The sequence below is a fragment of the Electrona antarctica genome (assembly GCF_951216825.1).
Source record: "Electrona antarctica genome assembly, chromosome: 23".
Lineage (NCBI taxonomy): Eukaryota > Metazoa > Chordata > Actinopteri > Myctophiformes > Myctophidae > Electrona > Electrona antarctica.
In genome coordinates, this window is record NC_136804.1 from 37,637,261 (window position 1) to 37,658,587 (window position 21,327).

The following is a 21,327-nucleotide window of genomic DNA, read 5'->3' on the forward strand; positions in this document are numbered from 1 at the left end:
GAGCGAGAATCGAACCCAGGACCTTCTAGCTGCATGTGAGGCGACTGCACTACCAACTGTGCCACCGTGCCCCCGCCCCTGCCCTTTTACCCGTCTGTAAAACAACTGCCCTTTTACCCGTCTGTAAAACAACTGCCCTCTCCAGACCACGAATGCAGCATTTACTACATGGTGAAAGAAATGCAAATGCCTCCTCTCCTTTCCATGCCATGCCGTAAGCACCATTCAGGAGAATTGTTTTTTTTCCCCGAAGTCTCCTGAACTTGAACGCAGCATTTTGCATTGAACTAATTAGTTTCTAAATCCATGAGGGCACGGTGGCACAGTTGGTAGTGCTGTCACCTCACAGCTGTCGCCTCACAGCTAGAAGGTCCTGGGTTCGATTCCCGCTCGGGACGCTGTGGGTTCTGGCGGCGTGTTTCCTCCTCCGTGTCATCAGTGCCCATACCCGAGGCGGGGTTGGCGAAAGGGCCTTTCTGTGTGGAGTTTGCATGTTCTCCCCGTGTCCCCTAGGGTAGGTACCCTCACAAAAAACATGCAGTAATCCTGGTCTCTAAACTGCCTCCCCCTGGCCAGCCGTTTGGAATAACGTGTTCCTAAATCCACACGCTACGTCCAACCAGGGAAACTCCCCCCTGTCAGGTGTAAAGGAGCAACTTGGACACTCAGGCATGAAGGAAGCATGAGTTCAAGTCCATTGCTCTCCCCATGTCCCCCATATATGGGGACTAGGTTGGCGGAGGGTGTGTAGAGCCCAGGATCACATTAGATAATTGACACAGGGGTGAAAAATGGGTTACAAAATCGTGGGATAAATTTAAAAAAAAAGATAGATATAAAGAGTGCTGGGTTGCGCCCTGAAAATAGCTGATCTACAACAACAAGCAACCTAAACAACATTTCGTGCGCAGTGGCAGGAAGTTGAAGCTACCATAGTGTTAAGGAGACGTCGTCCTATAACGAACCAGAGCTAGTTTTCATACTGAGGGCAGGATTATTGCCATGCAGGTAAATGTATGTATGCATGATAATAGTGCAGTCACTGCAGTGTGAGAAGTAAAGGTGTACACAAGAGCGTCGCAGTCCCGCCCCCTACCATGGACCAGGAAATGATTCTCCGTTCATTTTCCTCATAGACATTTCAGAAAGTATTTATTTAAAGACGTTTACGCCGCGGACAAAGCCAACTCGAGTCGTGACAAATCATGACAACAAACACAACGGCGTAACCGTCAGCTAGAGGTAACAGGGCCAAACATGTTTGGGGACCGCTGCATTATAGAACAACATCATTAATGTAGCCCCATTTGAAAAGATAGACCCATAAGAGAACATTTTTACGGCTCTAGCAGTGATGATTCTCAAGCCGTTTAATTTCAAGGACCCCCCAGGTTGACATGCATTAGCCTATACGGACCCCCATTTAATGGAATTTTAATGGCATTTCTAGCTCCCCAATTTATATTGTAAAATCCGTCTTTCCAAAACTGTAAAATCAGTCTGTAACTCTGAGAGTGTACAAATGGAACCAAATTGACCCTAACTCTGAGAGTGTACAAATGGAACCAAATGGACCCTAACTCTGAGAGTGTACAAATGGAACCAAATGGACCCGGTCCATTTGGTTCCATTTGTACACTCTCAGAGTTACAGACCCATAAGGCTCCATTTGGTTACAAACTATCATGGGTCCATTTGGTTCCATTTGTACACTCTCACAGTTACAGACCCATAAGGCTCCATTTGGTTACAAACTATCATTTAGCTGGGGGACCCCCTGGAAGTCACTCCCTTAAGGACCCCTGGGGGTCCCCGAGTTAGGACCCCCCCCCCCCCCCTAGGAGAGCCAGTCTGTGGCCCCGCCCCCTAAGTCTCTGGCCCCGCCCACCTCTTTGAACCGTCGCTACAGCGCCAACAGTGTGACTTCTTCCTGGTTCCTCTGAACAACAACAACAACAACAATGTCTGCCGTTACCGACAACGACCCGTTATGGAGGAAAGTGCACTCCTCCACCGGAGTCCTCCCGCGGTCCAGGCACGGCCACCGGGCCGTGGCCATCCGGGAGCTGATCATAGTGTTCGGGGGAGGCAACGAAGGCATCGCGAAGGACGTGCATGTGTACAACACCGGTGAGCTAACGAGGCTAATGCTAACCTACTTTTACAACAATCACAATGCAAAGTGGATGGATGGGATGCTAACAGTTGCTAACTCTGGATAGCTTTAGTAGCTAAAACTATCACTGTCTCTCTCTTATGTTATTGTGATTGCATCGACCCACAGTTAACAGTCTTGTTTTGATTGATTGATTGAAATATTTATTAACAGTTTGCAGAATTACAGTACAATTCAATACAAAGACTGTTAACTGTGAGTGGACGAACCAATACAGCATTACACTTGTTTACAAGAGGGTCCACCTTGTTCAATTCATCAAAACATTTAGAGACGTACAAATATACACTTCTATATAGTCAAAGAACAGAACAGGAATTCATCATAAGGGAGGTATTTCTACCACCTTCTTGAGTTATACTAGAAATTACCCCCTCTCGGAACCCTCGTAAAAGGTTTCTGACATTTGGATGTTTGCCTTTAAACATCCAAATGTCAGAAACCTTTTACGAGGGTTCCGAGAGGGGCTAACTAGAAATGTACTGTAATTCTCCAAAATGTTAATACATACATCAATCAATCGAATGCATATTATTGCCTTGCAAAAGATTACAATTGTACTTCAGCACTGTTATCATGCTGTCCAGCTAGACTTGGTTATTTTAACTTTGGTAAATGAAACGGGCTGATGTGAGACTGGCAGGTATTTATTTTTATTTTCTACTGTACTGTATGTGTTTTATACTGTGGTGTATTAATTTTATCTGTACAGTGTTGATAATGATTGATTGGTATTTGTTGACCAATGGGGCTCCCTCTTATCAGTAGCCACTAGCTGACTGACTGTACCGAATGGCTTGACCAATGGCAGTGACCATATCATGTGTAGTATGGGACTTGTCTTCATCTGATTGGAGGAAGACAGTTCCTGCATGTCCTCCTGAACCATAACAAAGAAAAAAAAAACATGCAAATGCATCGCATTACGTTTTATTACAGTGCAATAGCAATTGTCTTCTGTTGGCAGCATAGCCAAATGTAAGTCACCTGCTTGTGTTTTGAACAAAACAAAACATTTTAGCTTTAAAAAAAAAAGAAGGGATATTTCACTTTCAAAAAATACTTTTGGTCATTGTATCGTCTACTCAGCCTTATGTGAACACCGCACTGACCGCAGACCGTTTTTAAGTTGCTTGATTCAGTATTTAGATATTTGATATTCATTGTAGCTGCCCCGCCCCCTTCCTATACAAACCCATCAGTTTTTCCCTTTAAAAAATAAATAAATAATAAGAACAGTGAATGAAAAGCCACACCCCCCTCACGTATTGGAAGGACACTATCAGTCACCAGAAAAAAGCTTGGGTGTTTTCGATTAATCTTTCATGGTTAAAATGGATTTTGAAGTTATAATAATGTATTTATGTAAATAATGTATAGGAAAGGAGCGGTGCAGATAAAATTAATATCAAATATCTAAATACTGAATGAAGTAACTTCAAAACTGTCTGGGGTCAGTGTGGTGTTCACACAAGGCTGAGTAGACGATAAAATGACCAAAGGTTTTTTGAAAGTGAAATATCCCTTTAAGGCCTTTTCATGGACTGCATTGATATTAGATTTACAGTCCCATACATTTTACATTTCATTTTGTTTTCCAAATGAAAGTTTAGCCAAATGTGACCAGGTGTGGAAAACAAATCTGACTCTCCAAAAAAAAGTTGGAAAAAAGAAAAAAACGGCTTTCTTTCACACCATGAGAATGAAACAACACAAGGAACAAGCAGTTATCGGAATCCTTACAAATTCTACTAGCAGAGACAATTTACAATTTAGGCATTTAGCAGACGCTCTTAATCCAGAGCGACTTACATTAGGCAAGAACAAAAGTATGGGAATACATCACATATATAAAATGCATTTATCAAGAAACATGCGTAAGCTAAGAACGTAACTAGAACATATCTATATAATGACACTATACATATTAACTATACATATATACTATACTATGCTATACATATGTAGGCTACTATGATGTGCTATGACTATATACAATGCAATTATTGTGCTGTCTACATGACATGCTATAAGTCTGTTTCAAATGCTATCTAAGTCTAAAAAGTGCTATCTAAGGGGGTAGGATAAGTGCTATGGGCCATGATGGAGTCTGAAAAGGTGGGTCTTCAGACTACGGCGGAAGATTGGGAGTGATGCCGCAGTTCTGACTGCAACGGGGAGTGCATTCCACAGTTTTGAAATCCACAGAGAAATCATATTATCTGCCCCAGGTTCATTTCAAAACACTCACAGACTTCAATGCATCAATTTCACACGAATCTACTGGTGGGCCATGCGTACATTTGTGGAAGGAAGCTGTGGGGGGCCATGATATCAAATCTGCCCTTGTGCCTGACAAGATGATTGGTCCCGGGCTGTACTCTGTGTGGACATGGTCTGATCTATGGTTAACCCACTCTGGGTGGGAACCCCTTTTGGTGTTTTAAGCATTATGTTATGCTTTAGCTATTGAAAAATAGCAGATCTACAAGCTCATAGCGCGGCACCGAGTGCCGCGCTACGAGTTTGTAGGTCTGCTATTTTTGAAGAATCGTGAAAATGTGGCGAAAATCTTTGAATATATATATTCTTTTGGAGCGAACGATTTGAACTCAAATATTAGCTTCTGGGAGGTCCCTGGAACAACATATTTTCAGATGGGGTGGTCTGCAGCCAAATACAGATAATGCTGGGGGTCCTTGACATGAAAAGGTTGAGCACCACTGACATAGAAACATGGGGTTTTCCGAAAACTGAGAACTTAGAACACATTCTTTTAGAATCGGCCTCAGGTCGAAATGGGTTAATGATCTTTGTCCTTCTATGTATGTATCCAGTGTCCAGGCAGTGGTTTCTCCCTGCCGTTCGAGGGGACATCCCACCCGGCTGTGCCTCCCACGGGTTTGTGTGTGACGGTACTCGCATTCTGGTCTTTGGGGGCATGCTGGAATATGGCAAATACAGCAACAGTCTCTATGAGCTACAGGTGAGCTTTTCTTTGTACGCCGTGGGTTGTTGTTGTAGGAGGCAGTGTTGTTTTTGTCGACTAAAACTAAGAATGTACGTCGACTACCTTTTTTCACTGACGAAAACTAAACGGTAACTATATGAAAACTAAGCTATGATGACTAAAACTAAGCTAAATATATTGACAATTTCGTCAACAGATAGAAACTAGACTAAAATGTTAAGAAGGGACTAGTGGACAAGAGATCCAGTGTAAATCATTTTACACTTGGTTGCATGCTGAAAATAGCAGATCTACAAGCTCACAACCTGTCGCACTGCGACGCGTAGTGTAAAAGTGTAAAAACAGCCATTACGACGGCATCAAGGCCTGCCAAAATACATTTAGTTGACTAAATTAACTGCAGATTTAGTCGACTAAAACTAGACTAACACTAAAACATTCCAGGTGACTAAAATACGACTAAAACTAAATTAAGTTTCATTCCAAAGACTATGACTAAACTAAAATAAGACATTTTGCTGCCAAAAAACAACGCTGGTAGGAGGTTTTGAAATGTATTATGTATGTATTATAGTATGTAATGACATTGCCTCTCCGTGTGCCACACAGGCTAGTCGCTGGCTTTGGAAAAAGCTGAAACCAAGACCTCCGAGAAACGCCTTGCCGCCTTGCCCTCGCATCGGGCACAGCTTCACTCTCGTCGGGAACAAGTGCTACCTGTTTGGAGGCCTTTCCAATGACAGCGAGGACCCCAATGGCAACATACCACGGTATTTATTTTACATACAAGTAAATCAGTGCTCTCAGTTCATCATAATCGCATAAAATGTCCAGACGATTTTGTCACAACAAGAGTTGGCTTTGTCCGCGGCGTAAACGTCTTTAAATAAATACTTTTTTGAAAACTCTACGGGGGGAAATGAACGGGGAATTCACTTCCGGGCCTGTCGTCGGGGGCGGGACTGCTACGCTCTATATAACAATCACTCAAGTGGAGGATGGCACACCACAGTCCACACCACAACTATTAGAAACACAATATGGTTATCGCTATCGTTATTGTGCACTTGGTGTGAATTATGCTTTTTGCCCATTCTGGACGGGAACCCCTTTTTGTGTTTTAAGCATTATGTTATGCTTTAGCTATTGAAAAATAGCAGATCTACAAGCTCATATGAGCTTGTAGATGAGCTTGTAGATCTGCTATTTTTGGCGCAAATCTTTGAATATATGCTTTCACAGCGAACGTTTTTAACTGAATTCTTTGCTTCTGGGGTGGTCCCTGGAACAACATATTTTCAGATGGGGGTCGGCGGCCAATTATATATATATTTTTGGGGGTCCTTGACATCGAAATGTTTGAGAACGACTGACATAGAAACATGAGTCATGATCTAGAAGGCATTTCTCTTCCGGTCAGGTCTAAATGGGTTACTGTACTGACCATGTTGTCTCCTCTTCTCAGCTACATGGATGACTTCTATGAGCTGGAGCTGCAGTCGATGTCGGGCGCTCGAGGCTGGACCCTCCCCGAGACGAGGGGCAGCGGTCCGTCGGCGCGCGAGTCCCACACCTCGGTGGCCGTGGCGGGACCGGGCTCCCCCAAACTCTACATATTTGGAGGAATGCAAGGCCACCGCTTGAATGACCTCTGGCAGCTCGACCTCGGTACCTCTTCTTTTCTAATGCCTGATTTATATTTAGTTGTTGGTCAGTGCTGAATACAGCCAATCTACTTAACCCATTTTGGGAGGGAACCCCTTTTGGTGTTAGCATTATGTTATGCTTTAGCTATTGAAAAATAGCAGACCTACAAGCTCATAGCGCGGCACTCGGTGCCGCGCTATGAGCTTGTAGGTCTGCTATTTTTGAAAAATTGTGAAAATGTGGGGGGCGGAGACATATTACATATAATTTTTGCGGTCCTTGACATGAAATATTGAGCTCCACTGATACAGAAACATAAGGTTTTTCAGAAAACTGTCAGGATTTTGAAGACATCAGGCCTAAATGGGTTAATGCGGCTTGTTGTGAACTTGTAGATCTGCTATTTTTTGGCATTCAACATCGGCGTGCAGCTTACTAAGTGTATATAAACTTACAACTTACAATTTTGGCATTTATCAGACGCTCTTAATCCAGAGTGATTTACATTAAGCAAGAACAAAAAACATGGCAATACGTCACATACATACAAAGTCGTTATCATGAAACATGCGTAAGCTAAGAACGTAACAATGGAATATCTATATAATGAAACTATGCATATATACTTTATAGTGCTATGTTTACATCAAATGCTATCTAAGTTACCTAAGTTGAGCCTTTGCATAAACTTAGCAATAACATGTTAGCTTAGCATTATAACACATTGTTGTCAAAAACTGTAACCCTAGTATTATCTCTTGCACTAAACGTTTCTCATTTCATCATATTTAATTCCTCAGACTCCATGGTGTGGTCCGTACCCAAAATGAAGGGGATTCCTCCACAACCCAGAAGCATTCACTCAGCCAACGTCATTGGAAACAAGTAATGAGTTACATACATACAGTACACACACACACACACACACACACACACACACACACACACACACACACACACATATAGCCGACATAAAGCTCATAGCACTTCTGTGCAAATAACTGTTGAATGCTTGAACTAGAACTGGCCATATATTATTGTAGCAAGAAGAATTATTCGTCCAACACATGAATTACATTTTCTTTTTAAGTAATTGAACAGAGAACCATTTAATTTGTTCAAATCATGATTATAGTCAGAAATATTATATATACCGGCCTGGGCCGTAGGGCTCAGCGGTCCATCCTGGGCCGTGTGGCTCAGCGGTCCATCCTGGGCCGTGGGGCTCAGCGGTCCATCCTGGGCCGTGGCTCAGCGGTCCATCCTGGGCCGTGGCTCAGCGGTCCATCCTGGGCTATGGGGCTCAGCGGTCCATCCTGGGCCGTGGCTCAGCGGTCCATCCTGGGCTATGGGGCTCAGCGGTCCATCCTGGGCCGTGGCTCAGCGGTCCATCCTGGGCCGTGGCTCAGCGGTCCATCCTGGGCCGTGTGGCTCAGCGGTCCATCCTGGGCCGTGTGGCTCAGCCGTCCATCCTGGGCCGTGGCTCAGCGGTCCATCCTGGGCCGTGGCTCAGCGGTCCATCCTGGGTCCATCCTGGGCCGTGTGGCTCAGCGGTCCATCCTGGGCCGTGGCTCAGCGGTCCATCCTGGGCCGTGGCTCAGCGGTCCATCCTGGGCCGTGTGGCTCAGCGGTCCATCCTGGGCCGTGGCTCAGCGGTCCATCCTGGGCCGTGTGGCTCAGCGGTCCATCCTGGGCCGTGTGGCTCAGCGGTCCATCCTGGGCCGTGGCTCAGCAGTCCATCCTGGGCCGTGGCTCAGCAGTCCATCCTGGGCCGTGTGGCTCAGCGGTCCATCCTGGGCCGTGGCTCAGCGGTCCATCCTGGGCCGTGGCTCAGAGGTCCATCCTGGGCCGTGGCTCAGAGGTCCATCCTGGGCCGTGGCTCAGAGGTCCATCCTGGGCCGTGGCTCGGCGGTCCATCCTGGGCCGTGGCTCGGCGGTCCATCCTGGGCCGTGTGGCTCGGCGGTCCATCCTGGGCCGTGGCTCGGCGGTCCATCCTGGGCCGTGGCTCGGCGGTCCATCCTGGGCCGTGGCTCGGCGGTCCATCCTGGGCCGTGGGGCTCAGCGGTCCATCCTGGGCCGTGGCACAGCGGTCCATCCTGGGCCGTGGCACAGCGGTCCATCCTGGGCTGTGGCTCGGCGGTCCATCCTGGACCGTGGGGCTCAGCGGTCCATCCTGGGCCGTGTGGCTCAGCGGTCCAGACTCCAGGCACCTTGGCCGGTAGTCCGAGTCTGGCAGTGTGCCGCGGGTTCGACTCCCGATCCCGACGGCCTTTACTGCGTGTCACCCCCCCCCCCCCCCCCCATCTCTCATCTCTCTCCCCCATTTCCTGTCAGCCTACTGTCAGTCCCTCTATAAAAAAATATTAAATAAAGGCCAACGCCACAAAAAAAACATAAAAAAAAAAAATGTTCTATATACCGGCACGCCTGATGCATATCCCTCTGAACAGGATGTATGTTTTTGGAGGATGGATTCCTGCTCCAAGGACACACAAACCCAGCTCCTCGGAACAATGGATTTGTACCAACTCTTTATGGGTGCTCAATTTAAGTCAGTACCTCCCTTTTAATTACAGCATTTTCATAACGCTCGTTAAAACATTATTATTCCAACTGCTGAGTTCAGCTGATTTTGAGAATTTTGCTCATGATGTTCTTTTTTTTCTAGACACCATGACTTGGCAGAGTTTGGGCCCAGACGAGCAGAGCGAGGAGGAGGTCCAGTCCCAGCTGCAGCTGAGCCAGGGGCCACAAGGAGACGGGCCGTACCTGGGACGGCCCAGAGCCCGGGCCGGTCACTGCACGGCGGCCGTAGGCTCCAGGCTCTACGTGTGGAGCGGCCGTGACGGCTACCGCAAGAGCTGGAACTACCAGGTGTGCTGCCGGGACATCTGGTACCTGGAAACGGGTAAGAATGGGACCCACGTTAGTTGTATTACTGCTGAGTCATCGGCAATCCCACGGTCACTTTCCTGGCCCCAGCAAATGAGTAAATGTGTATTATATTTTTTGATTATTTATTTTTTTATTCATTGAATGATCGAACGAAAAGCAGTTGAAATACATATATATTTTTTGATATCTCAACAAATAGATTAACATCTTAAAGGGATAGTTCAGATTTTTTGAACTTAAGTTGTATGAAATACTTGCCATTAATATAGTGGTTGCAACTGTATTAATTGATTGCCCGAGTCCTGTGGTGGGAGTTCTGCTCTGGTTTTGGTGAAATATCAAGTAGTTCCGGTCATTTTGTGGGGGGCACTGGGGGCCACGCAGTAAAAGTAAATGAATCCACAAAACTAACGTCATTTGTATTGTTGACCCATTTCTAAAATATTAGTGCAACTTCCATTCTTTTTTGACCCCTCTATCACACAAAACTATGTTTTTTGTGTCCATATCACTATGCCCACTACGCCCAAAAAATAAAAAGTATTTCATACAACTTAAGTTCAAAAAATCTGAACTATCCCTTTAAGCCCTAGTATGTTATGTCATTGCTTAACCCATTTAGGCCTGACCTCAAAATTAAAAAAAATGATTCTAAATCCTCCAGTTTTCTGAAATAAATATTTTCACGATTTTTCAAAAATAGCAGACCTACTATTTTTCAATAGCTAATTTATAACAATGTTTAAAACACCAAAATGGGTTAACGGTGTCCTACAAAAATAGTGAAAATAGCGTGTATTAAAAAAAAGGAAAGTGTGTTTCCGTCTAAAAATTCCATAGATTATTAAATTATTATTTTATTATATTATAGATTTATTTTAACCCATTCAAAACGGGAACCCCTTTTGGTGTTTTAAGCATTATGTTATACTTTAGCTATTGAAAAATAGCAGATCTACAAGCTCATAGCGCGGCAATCTTTTCAATCTTGCAATCATCTGCTATTTTTGGAAGGTCGTGAAAATGTGGCGCAAATCTTTCTTTCAGAGCGAACGTTTTTTATTCAAATCTTTGTATGGGGGGTCCCTGGAACAACATACTGTATTTTCAGATGGGGGTCTACGGCCAAATACAGATAATTCTGGGGGTCCTTGACATGAAAAAGGTTGAGCACCACTGACAGAAACATAGGATTTCCAGAAAACTTTTTTTTTTAGAATCGGCCTCAGGTCTAAATGGCATAATTGATCTCTAATCAAACTCTCTTAATTCTACCCAATCAGATCGACCCACCGTCCCAGAGGCAGTGTTACTGGTGAAGTCCACCGACTGCATGCTCCATGTGGCCTGGCGCCCCCTGCTGGCCGCCGAGCGCTACCTCCTTCAGATCCAGCCCGTGGCTCCCCCACCCAGTCCGGACCCCCCCGTCGCTGCACCCGACGACGCACATGATGGGAGCCGGTCCAATGCGGCAGGTATCAGTAAGCAGGAGGATTGATTACTGACATGAAATCTGATAATGTCCCGTTTCTTCATTTCAGTAAAAATGTGTATCCTTCGCTGCCTTCAGGTGTCCAGTCGTCTCTACCTGCAGGTGAAGATGAGAAGTCGTCCAAACGCACAGCATTGGTAATGTACCGTGTGTGTGTGTGTGTGCGTGTGCGTGTGTGTGTGTGTGTGTGTGTGTGTGTGTGTGTGTGCGTTGTGAGCTTGTAGATCGGCATGTAAAATGATTTATACTGGATCTCTTGTCCACTAGTCCCTTCCTAACATTTTAGTCTAGTTTTTTCTGACAGTTTTTCAGAAAACTGTCAGAAAAAAATGTAATGTTTTTTTAAATTTCGACGTCAGTTAAATTCTTTGTCCATTTCAGGATGTGTCTTCTGGCACACAGGGAGAGGCAGCCAATGAGAGACGGGCCAGGGGAGGCGCACAGGGAGAGGCAGCCAATGAGAGACGGGCCAGGGGAGGCACACATGGAGAGGCAACCAGGGCCCCTCTCCGCACCCATTGGTTGCCGTCGTTTCGTGGTTAGACAAGAATCCTCTCTCTCCATCCACTACCATTGAAATAACATGTTTTCCAGTTGCTTCGTATTGATATTCTGTGAGTTCAATTCTTATTTTAAACTTGGTGTCAGTAAAAAGGAACATCACAGGTGCAGCACGGTGACTGCAGGGCATGTCATTTGTTTGTTTTTAGTTTTTTTCCCCAAAAAGATGTTTTAGCAAATTCAATTTAGGTATTAGGTATCTGACACACCTTTTTCCGTGTATTGACTGTAGCTCCTGGGCAGCAGAGAAATACTTCCCAGACATCAGCCCAAGAGGACGGCAGCAAAGCTCAGAGTAAGTCGGGTAATTATCCTCCTAGCTTATAAAACATAATGTGGCATTATGGGAATTCAAAACATTGTGCGGTGTAATGAATCTTCTTTGCCTTTTTTATAGAAAAAGAGCCCACTACTACAGCCGATGCCCCAATGGAGCTGGACTCAGGCGGAAATCAGGTGAGACTATTATGAAAACATTACAGCAGGTGGTCAGATGTGAGAAACGTGACTGACCTCCCATGTGTACATGCTATAGAGTGTCGCAGCCCCGCCCCCTGTCATGACGACGCCAGGCCCAGGAAATAATTCCCAATGCATTTTTCCCATAGACATTTCAAAAAGTATTTATTTAAAGACGGTTACGCCGCGGACAAAGCCAACTCGTGTCGTGACAAATCATGACACAATATTTTGGACCAAACAAATAATTACAAAGAAGAAAAACAACAAAAAAAGTGTTGTAACCTGCCGTTTTTTTCTTCTTTCTAATTATTTTTTTTGGCCCATGTTGTCATGATTTGTCACGACAAGAGTTGGCTTTGTACAAGGCTTAAAAGGTCTTTAAATAAATACTATTTGAAATGTCTATGAGGAAAATGAACGGAGAATCATTTCCTGGGCCCTGGTAAGGGGGTGGGACTGCGACGCTCTATAGTGGTGAGGGGAAAAAACGTCATGTCTTTAACTTATGTACTGTATCTGTATGTAGTTCGTGAAGGTGTAGCATACTATTTGCATATTGTAAAAAACTGTTAATTGACCAGTACCTGCCTGTCCCTTGTCTCTAGGACCATGACCAGTACCTGCCTGTCCTTTGTCTCTAGGACCATGACCAGTACCTGCCTGTCCCTTGTCTCTAGGACCATGACCAGTACCTGCCTGTCCTTTGTCTCTAGGACCATGACCAGTACCTGCCTGTCCTTTGTCTCTAGGACCATGACCAGTACCTGCCTGTCCCTTGTCTCTAGGACCATGACCAGTACCTGCCTGTCCCTTGTCTCTAGGACCATGACCAGTACCTGCCTGTCCCTTGTCTCTAGGACCATGACCAGTACCTGCCTGTCCCTTGTCTCTAGGACCATGACCAGTACCTGCATGTCCTTTGTCTCTAGGACCCTGCATATTTATTTCTTTTGATACTTAAATGTGGTGCCAACACTTTCTGTCTTTTGTCCAGGAACACCAGCACCTTTTATTTCAATTCAAATTGCAATACGCACACATGTTTATTGTATAGTGAAAACCTGTCTGTCTGTCTGTCTGTCTGTCTGTCTGTCTGTCTGTCTGTCTGTCTGTCTGTCTGTCTGTCTGTCTGTCTGTCTGTCTGTCTGTCTGTCTGTCTGTCTGTCTGTCTGTCTGTCTGTCTTTAGTTATTATTTATTAGGAGTTTGGGGTTCCTGAGTTCTGACTTTACGATCGAATGCGGTGATAATTCTTCTCCCTTTCACAAAGAACCTTTTCGGAGGCTAGAAAATAATGAAATTGCCATTTCCGTTTCCTCCAGGTTCCAGGGAAGCCTGACGACATGGCGTGGTTTGATTGCGGGATGTTCAAAACCCTCTTTTCTGAGGTCACGTGCTATTATCTTCCACCTGAGAATGACCAGATGATCGTCAGCGGCCGGCCCTCAAACGCTAAAGAGGTAAAGTCTGTTACTGGCATCGTATGCTTTCAACGTTTCTACACTCACTGCTAGAACCATCTCTCTTTTGGTGTTTTAAAAATTATGTTACACTTTAGCTATTGAAAAATAGCAGATCTACAAGCTCATAGCGCGGCACCGAGTGCCGCGCTATGAGCTTGTAGATCTGCTATTTTTAAAGAATTGTGACAATGTGGCGCGAAACTTTGAATGTATATTCTTTCAGAGCCAACGTTTTTAACTCAAATCTTTGCTTCTGGGGGGTTCCATTGGAACGACATATTTTCAGATGGGGGTCGGCGGCCAAATACATTTATTTTTGGGCGTCCTTGACATGAAAATGTTTGAGAACGACTGACATTTTCAGAAAACAGGATTTAGAAGGCATTTGTAGAATCGTCCTCAGGTCTAAATGTGTTAAAGATCATGCACAGCTGTTATGTATTTATTAATTCACCCAACATTCTCTCTAACCACCTCCGTCCAACTCATCAGCCCTCCTCGGTCCACAAGAAGCTCCCGGGGCTTGTGGACTATGAAGGAAGGGGGAAGCAGCAGCTGGTCCCAGGGCAGGCCTACAGGTTCAGAGTGGCGGGCATGAACTGTTTCGGCCAGGGAGACTTCAGTCCCACCAGCGAGTTCAAGGTGTGCCAACCTGGCTTTCCCGGAGCGCCCTCTGCCGTCAAAATCACCAAGGTGAAAGAATGAACATTCTCTCCACGTGAGACATCGTGAAGACAGTGTTGTGTTCGTTGAAGAAAAACTAAGACGAAAAATGTTCGTCGACTTTTCCGTTTTTCCACTGAATGGAAACTAAATGAAACTATGGTGACTAAAACTAAGACTAAATATACTGACAATTTCGTCAACAAATAACTAAAATGTTAGGAAGGGACTAGTGGACAAGAGATCCAGTATAATCATTTCCTTTTACAATTGGTTGCATGCTTAAAATAGACGATCTACAAGCTCACAACGCGTCGCAGCAGGCTTGTAGATTGGCTATTTTCATTACGACGGCATCAGGGCCCACCAAAATACATTTTGTTCGACCAAATCAACTGTAGATTTAGTCGACTAAAATCTTATGATATTTAGTCGACTAAATAAAACTAGACTAACACTAAAACATTCCAGGTGACTAAAATGTGACTAAAACTCCCTGCATGTCATGCAGTACGCTGTGCGGTACCACTGGATTGTGTTTGACCGCAGTGTTGTTTTTGTCGGGAAATTCCTATTTTAGTTTTAGTCATAGTCTTTGGAATGAAACTTCATTTAGTTTTAGTCATATTTTAGTCACCTGGAATGTTTTTGCGTTAGTCTAGTTTTAGTCATGTCAAAAGATTTTAGTCGACTAAATCTACAGTTGATTTAGTCGACTAAAATGTGTCTAGGCGGGCCTTGATGCCGTCGTAACTCGTAATGACTGATTTTACACTTGCTGAAAATAGCCGATGCGACGCGTTGTGAGCTTGTAGATCTGCTATTTTCAGCATGCAAGTGTAAAATTACTTATACTGGATCTCTTGTCCACTAGTCGGACCCTTCCTAAAGTTTTAGTCTAGTTTTTATTTGTTGTCTTAGTTTTAGTCATCATAGCTTAGTTTTCATTTAGTTTCCAGTTTAGTTTCCGTCAGTGAAAAAAAGGTAGTCGACGGAACATTCTTCGTCTTAAGTTTTAGTCGACGAAATCAACAACTGTTTGACCGGTCTTTCAATGCCAGCTAACAAATTATGTTACACACAATGTCCACCTTTCTCATTTACCTATGTTGCGTTCTCTCTGTGTCCTCTTCCGTCTCTTCCACCGTAGTCTGAAAACCCACCTTTTCAGACTCCATCATGGCCCGTAGCACTTGCCCTAGCCCCTTAGATAGAACTTTATGTAGACTTAGATAGCATTTGATACAGACTTATAGCATGTTACGTAGACAGCACTAGAATTGCATTTTATGTAGTCATAGCACTTTATAGTACATATGAATAGTATAATATAGTATAGTATGTATAGTTTATATGTATAGTTTCATTACCGGTATATAGATACTCCACTGTTACGTTCTTAGCTTACGCATGTTTCATGATAACTACTTTTTATGTATGTGATGTATTGCCATGCTTTTTGTTATTGCTTAATGTATGTAAATCGCTCTGGATTAAGAGCGTCTGCTAAATGCCTAAATTGTAAATTGTCCTCTGCCCCAAACACAGGCCAATGATTCCGTCCACATCGCTTGGGAGCCCCCGCCGTCTCCCTCGGGCAGGATTGTGGAGTACTCCATGTACCTGGCGGTCAGGAAGAGTCGCTCTAGCAGCTCGGACGGCCAGATGGCCTTCATCCGCATCTACCGCGGAACCAAGACGTCCTGCACCGTTACCAACACTCACCTGGACAACGCGCACGTCGACTACTCCGCTCCCAACCGGCCGGCCGTCGTCTTCCGCATCGCCGCCAAGAACGAGCAAGGCTACGGCCCGGCGACGCAGATCCGCTGGATTCAAGGTAAGGAAGGGGTTCTTTCTAAATGTACAATCTGCAATATTTAACATGCTTTGTCACCCTGCAGTTCTGAGGTTGTAAAATAACTCAAATATAACAACTATTTAAATCACTGAACATGACCTCAGTTGGCTACCAGTGTTGTTTTTGGCAGCACATTTTGATTTTAGTCATAGTCTCTATAAAAGTTTTTATTTAGTTTTAGTCACATTTTAGCCACCTAGAATGTCTTGCTGTTAGTCTAGTTTTAGTCCACTAAACATAAGATTTTAGTCGACTAAATCTACAGTTGATTTAGTCGAACAAAATGTATTTTGGCTGGCCTTGATGCCGTCGTAATGTAATTGTAAAATGACTTATACTGGATCTCTTGTCCACTAGTCCCTTCCTAACATTTTAGTCTAGTTTTTATTTGTTGACGGAATTGTCAGTATATTTAGTCTTAGTTTTAGTCATCATAGCTTAGTTTTCATTTAGTTTCCATGTAGTTTTCGTCAGTGACAAAAGGTAGTCGACGGAACATTTTTCGTCTTAGTTTTAGTAGACGAAAACAACACGGTTTGCCACTGTATGTAATGTGGTGTTGAACTGTGTGTCCATCAGATTCTAAAAAACTGCGATCCAGAGCCGACAGTCACACTGAGGGAGATCCAGATGCTGCTGACAGGTAACATCAACTAATAGAATCACTTAGTAGAGGTGCTGGATTCAAAAGGGACATCAGAAACAGAGAAAAGAACAACGCACACTCATCTGCTCCAACAGTAGGGCTTTCACACTTCTAGTGAGTCTTTCTAGTTGCCTTGTTGCCTAGTTTACTAGTCGACTAGTTGTTTAACTAGGCCTACTTATTATGTAAAACAAACATTTTTTATAATAGTTGTACATTTAAAATCTGTGTACATTGGTGACTATAACTATAATCTAGCTAGCTGATCTTGAGGCCTACAAAAACGTAGTCAACTAGTACCAGCAAGGTCGACTAGTGGATTTACTAGTCGACTAGTTGAATAGTCGACTAGTTGCTTAAAGCCATATCCAAAAGTTCTACTTTTTTGACGACGTTTGGAGCCGAGGCTCTTCATCTGGTCAAACTCATGACGAGTCTTCACGAGCCTCGAGGCGTCGCCAACAAAGTATACCTTTTGGAGCAGAGAAGTGTTCGTTGTTCTTTTCTCTTTTTCTGAGGTAACATAAATCATGCCTGCTCATATTTGATGATTTTTAATGTATATTAAAATGATTTTAAAAGAGTAATAATCTTAAGTGTAATTATTTTTTGTTTTTTTTATTCTTCCCTTGTAGCTCGAGTTGAGGCGTTATCAGGTATGGACGAAAAGACAATACGAGATGTGCACTCAGGATGTTGGCTGTGTCCTCACACAGTTAAAAAAAAGATACAATTTGATACATATAAGTGCTAAATAATTTTAACTTATTTTTGTATATGTGTATATTTATTTATTCTATATTTGGATCCCAATTCTCTTACCACAAAGTGGTCGCTAGTCTTTCTGGGGTCCAAACAAATCCAATAACAATAAAAAAAATAACTGAAACGGCAAAAAGAAAGATTGATCTTTTTTTGTTTGAGTAACCTTTTCAACAGAATATAATAGACAAATCTACTTTTGGTGTTTTTGATGTTTATGGGGTGCAGATTCTAAGCAGAAGCTCAATAAAAAAAGTTATCGTCATACAAACTGTTCAAAGTTGACCAGTTCTCACTATTATACTATTTCATGACAAGTACTAGTTTTTCTCTATTGTATTGTTTCCGAATTGAAAAATATCATGTTTGCATGAATAACAGAAGACAAGATGTAGCCTCCACGGTTGGCTTATGAACATTATGCATCTCATACATTAACATATTAGAGACACAACGATTCGTTCGTTACTAATTGAAGTATTTGGAGAAGCAGAACTTGACCAAGTAAGGGGTCAAGTGCTGTTTTTTACGTAATAAAAAAAAATGTTTCTTTGTTTTCAGTGAACCAGTTTTATACAATTCTGTAGTTACAGTACAATTAATTCTTCAGTTTTATGTTTGTGTCGACAAAGATTTATTTTGTATTTCATATTCATGCCTTTATTTTTAATACAAGTATACAGTATGAGTAATCTGTTGTGTTAAGCCACTTGATGCCAGCCATATGCTTCTGTGAATGCCCTGTACTTCAAAAATCATGTGTTCATACTTACTGTCATTCTCATTTTCTATTTTCCTATTTGCCAATAGAGTTTTTATTCTTGCATTCTTGTCTAGTTATTCGTACTGTGTTAATTTTAAAGGCAGGGTGCAGCCCTTGCATGTTTAACTTTTGTCCTATATTAATTTCATAAATATCACAGGTTGATATAATGCTTACTGTAAATCGCTCTGGATTAACCCATTCTGAACGGGAACCCCTTTTGGTCTTTTGAGCGTTATGTTATACTTTAGATGTTGAAATAGCAGATCTACAAGCTCGTAGCGCGGCACCGAGTGCCACGCTACGAGCTTGTGGGTCTGCTATTTTTGAAAAATCGTGAAAATGCGGCACAAATCTTTGAATATATATTCTTTCAGAGCGAACGTTTTTAACTCAAATGTTTGCTTCCGAGGGGTTCCTGGAATAACATTTTCAGATGGGGGTTGGCAGCATATTACATATAATTCTAGGGGTCCTTGACGTGAAATATTGAGCACCACTGATACAGAAACATGAGGTATTTCATCGTCATGCCTAAATGGATCTGCTGGATTTAGTTTTTATGTCCGGATACCCCTTCCAGGACAGTCAGGCGACTTGGCTCAGATCTGAACCCGTTTGATTCGGCGTTAGGAAGACTAGGGATGAACGATTAATCCGTAGCATAATCGGAATAGGCCATATCGTCCATAAAAATGCCATATTGGTATCCGAATGGTGTCAAAATAATACAGATTATTGAATCTGTTTTCACCAGCCATTTTTTTTAATGAAATGAGTTCAATATATATATATATATCAAAAGTGTCTAGTACCTCTAGTCTAGAACAAAAGCCAAATCAAATATGATGTAAAATCTTATGTAAAAATAAACTTTACATTTTTCCACATTTAATTTGTGTACTCATCTCATTCTGTAGTCAATCAGTTGTGAAAACATGCACTTGGATTGAAAAATAGCAGATCTACAAGCTCATAGCGCGGCACTCAGTGCCGCGCTATGAGCTTCTAGGTCTGCTATTTTTGAAAATTTGTGAAAATGTGGCGCAAATCTTTGAACATATTCTTTCAGAGCGAACGTTTTTGGAACCACATATTTTCAGATGGGGGTCGGTGGCCAATTACATATAATTCTGGGGGTCCTTGACATGAAAATATTTGAGAACAACTGACATAGAAACTAGGTTTTTCATGATTTAGAAGACATTTTGTATACCAATAATCGTCCTCAGGTCTAAATGGGTTCATTTGAATTTGTAATATTCTGAATGATTGGGTGTCCTTCACACAGTAATGTCTGGATGACAGAAATGTAATTTGTTACTGTAACGATATTAATTTGGATATTCATCCAGACATCATGAGCCAGTAATATTAACAGTAACTGGGATTTTATAATATTATAACAATGATGTATTTACAGTAGGCTATGATTGTTTTTTATTTGCACTACTGTCACTACTGTATAACATTATTCATTCACATCACATTATTCACCCTAATAATAATTATGATATGATGCCGTAACAGTAGCCTATTCGTGACAATGTATAACTATTATTTATTTGAACTACTATTGATTGATTGATTCGATTTTTTTTAATTTCACAGTATGTAGAATGGGTACATTTGATTGATCGATTGATTTTTTTTTTTTTTTTCACAGTATGTAGAATGGGTACATTTGATTGATTGATTTTTTTTTTTATTTCACAGTATGTAGAATGGGTACATTTGATTGATTGATTTTTTATTTTATTTCACAGTATGTAGAATGGGTACATTTGATTGATTGATTTTTTTATTTTATTTCACAGTATGTAGAATGGGTACATTTGATTGATCGATTGATTTTTTTAAAATTTCACAGTATGTAGAATGGGTACATTTGATTGATTGATTTTTTATTTTATTTCACAGTATGTAGAATGGGTACATTTGATTGATTGATTTTTTATTTTATTTCACAGTATGTAGAATGGGTACATTTCAAACGAAAGCACAATTTTTTATTTTTTTTATATCTTTGTTTATTGGTTTTTTCACAGAAGCATTATTGAAATACTGGAGTTGGGAAAAAAATGGTGGCATTAACAGCTTCTCGTAATAAACCCCACAAGTATAACGTACAAGAATAATTACATTGAATTTTCACCCCAAAGAAAAAGGACAACAGAAAACAAGACAAACAAACCTTAAATACAGGATCAATAAAAGTTGAAAAATAAAAGGCAGACAAAAACAGACAAAACAGTACACAACATCCTATAAACAATCATAAGTACACGATACATCCATAATCCGCATTACATTGATTGAATGATTGATTGAAGAATTTTTTTAACAGTTTGCAGAATTACAGTACATTTCAAGCACAAACTCAATACAAAGGCTGTTAACTGTGAGTGGACGACCCAATTAAGCATTACACTTGTTTCCAATAGGGTCCACCATGTTCAAATCATCAAAACATTTAGAGACGTACAAATAGACACTTCTATAGACAGAACAGGAATTCATCATAAAGGAGGTAAAAAGGGAAAAGAAACATATACAGTGAGGGGGAAAAAAGGGGTGGGCGGTGGGGGGGATTCACGTTCAGCTCCGTTAATTTGTTTGTTTTCCTTGGAGGAGCTGCGTTGGGTCCCCAAGTCGGCTCCGTGGCCGTACCTTGAGTTGGCTGTGGCCGTGACCGTGACATCACAGCAATCCAATCACAGTATAGGCTACTTTTAAATCAAAAGTCCAGCAGACCTCACACATCCTCAAGCAGAGACGTATTCAAATTCTGAATGAATTGAAAGAATCCCAAACTTAAACGAAAGCACAAGTCTATACCAGTTTTATTTTAGTCTGGACTGTAGGTCGTTCCACGACCAAAAGCTGTAGGGGGCGCTGTTTTTTCTTCCCCTGCCCCTAAAAGAAACTCCCACAATTCTCTCTGTAATAGATTACTAGTAGTTAC

General features: G+C 42.3%; 1 protein-coding gene across 3 annotated transcripts; it reads left to right on the forward strand.

Moving 5' to 3' along the window:
* The first annotated feature begins 1,929 nt into the window (after nt 1–1,929).
* Nucleotides 1,930–18,425, forward strand: hcfc2 (host cell factor C2). 3 transcript variants are annotated; one of them, XM_079494604.1, is made up of 17 exons: nt 1,930–2,130; nt 5,014–5,162; nt 5,757–5,917; nt 6,613–6,815; nt 7,595–7,679; nt 9,246–9,346; nt 9,464–9,703; nt 10,974–11,171; nt 11,261–11,319; nt 11,564–11,720; nt 11,976–12,047; nt 12,141–12,199; nt 13,527–13,664; nt 14,160–14,360; nt 15,879–16,170; nt 16,771–16,834; nt 17,473–18,425. In XM_079494604.1, exons 1-17 carry the CDS (start codon nt 1,962–1,964, stop codon nt 17,480–17,482), a joined length of 2,358 nt encoding a protein of 785 aa, XP_079350730.1. In that variant the 5' UTR covers nt 1,930–1,961; the 3' UTR covers nt 17,483–18,425. The 3 variants fall into 3 exon arrangements, with proteins under 3 accessions (XP_079350730.1, XP_079350732.1, XP_079350731.1); XM_079494606.1 differs by having other exon boundaries at nt 11,976–12,038; XM_079494605.1 differs by having other exon boundaries at nt 10,974–11,165.
* The last annotated feature ends 2,902 nt before the right edge of the window (nt 18,426–21,327 follow it).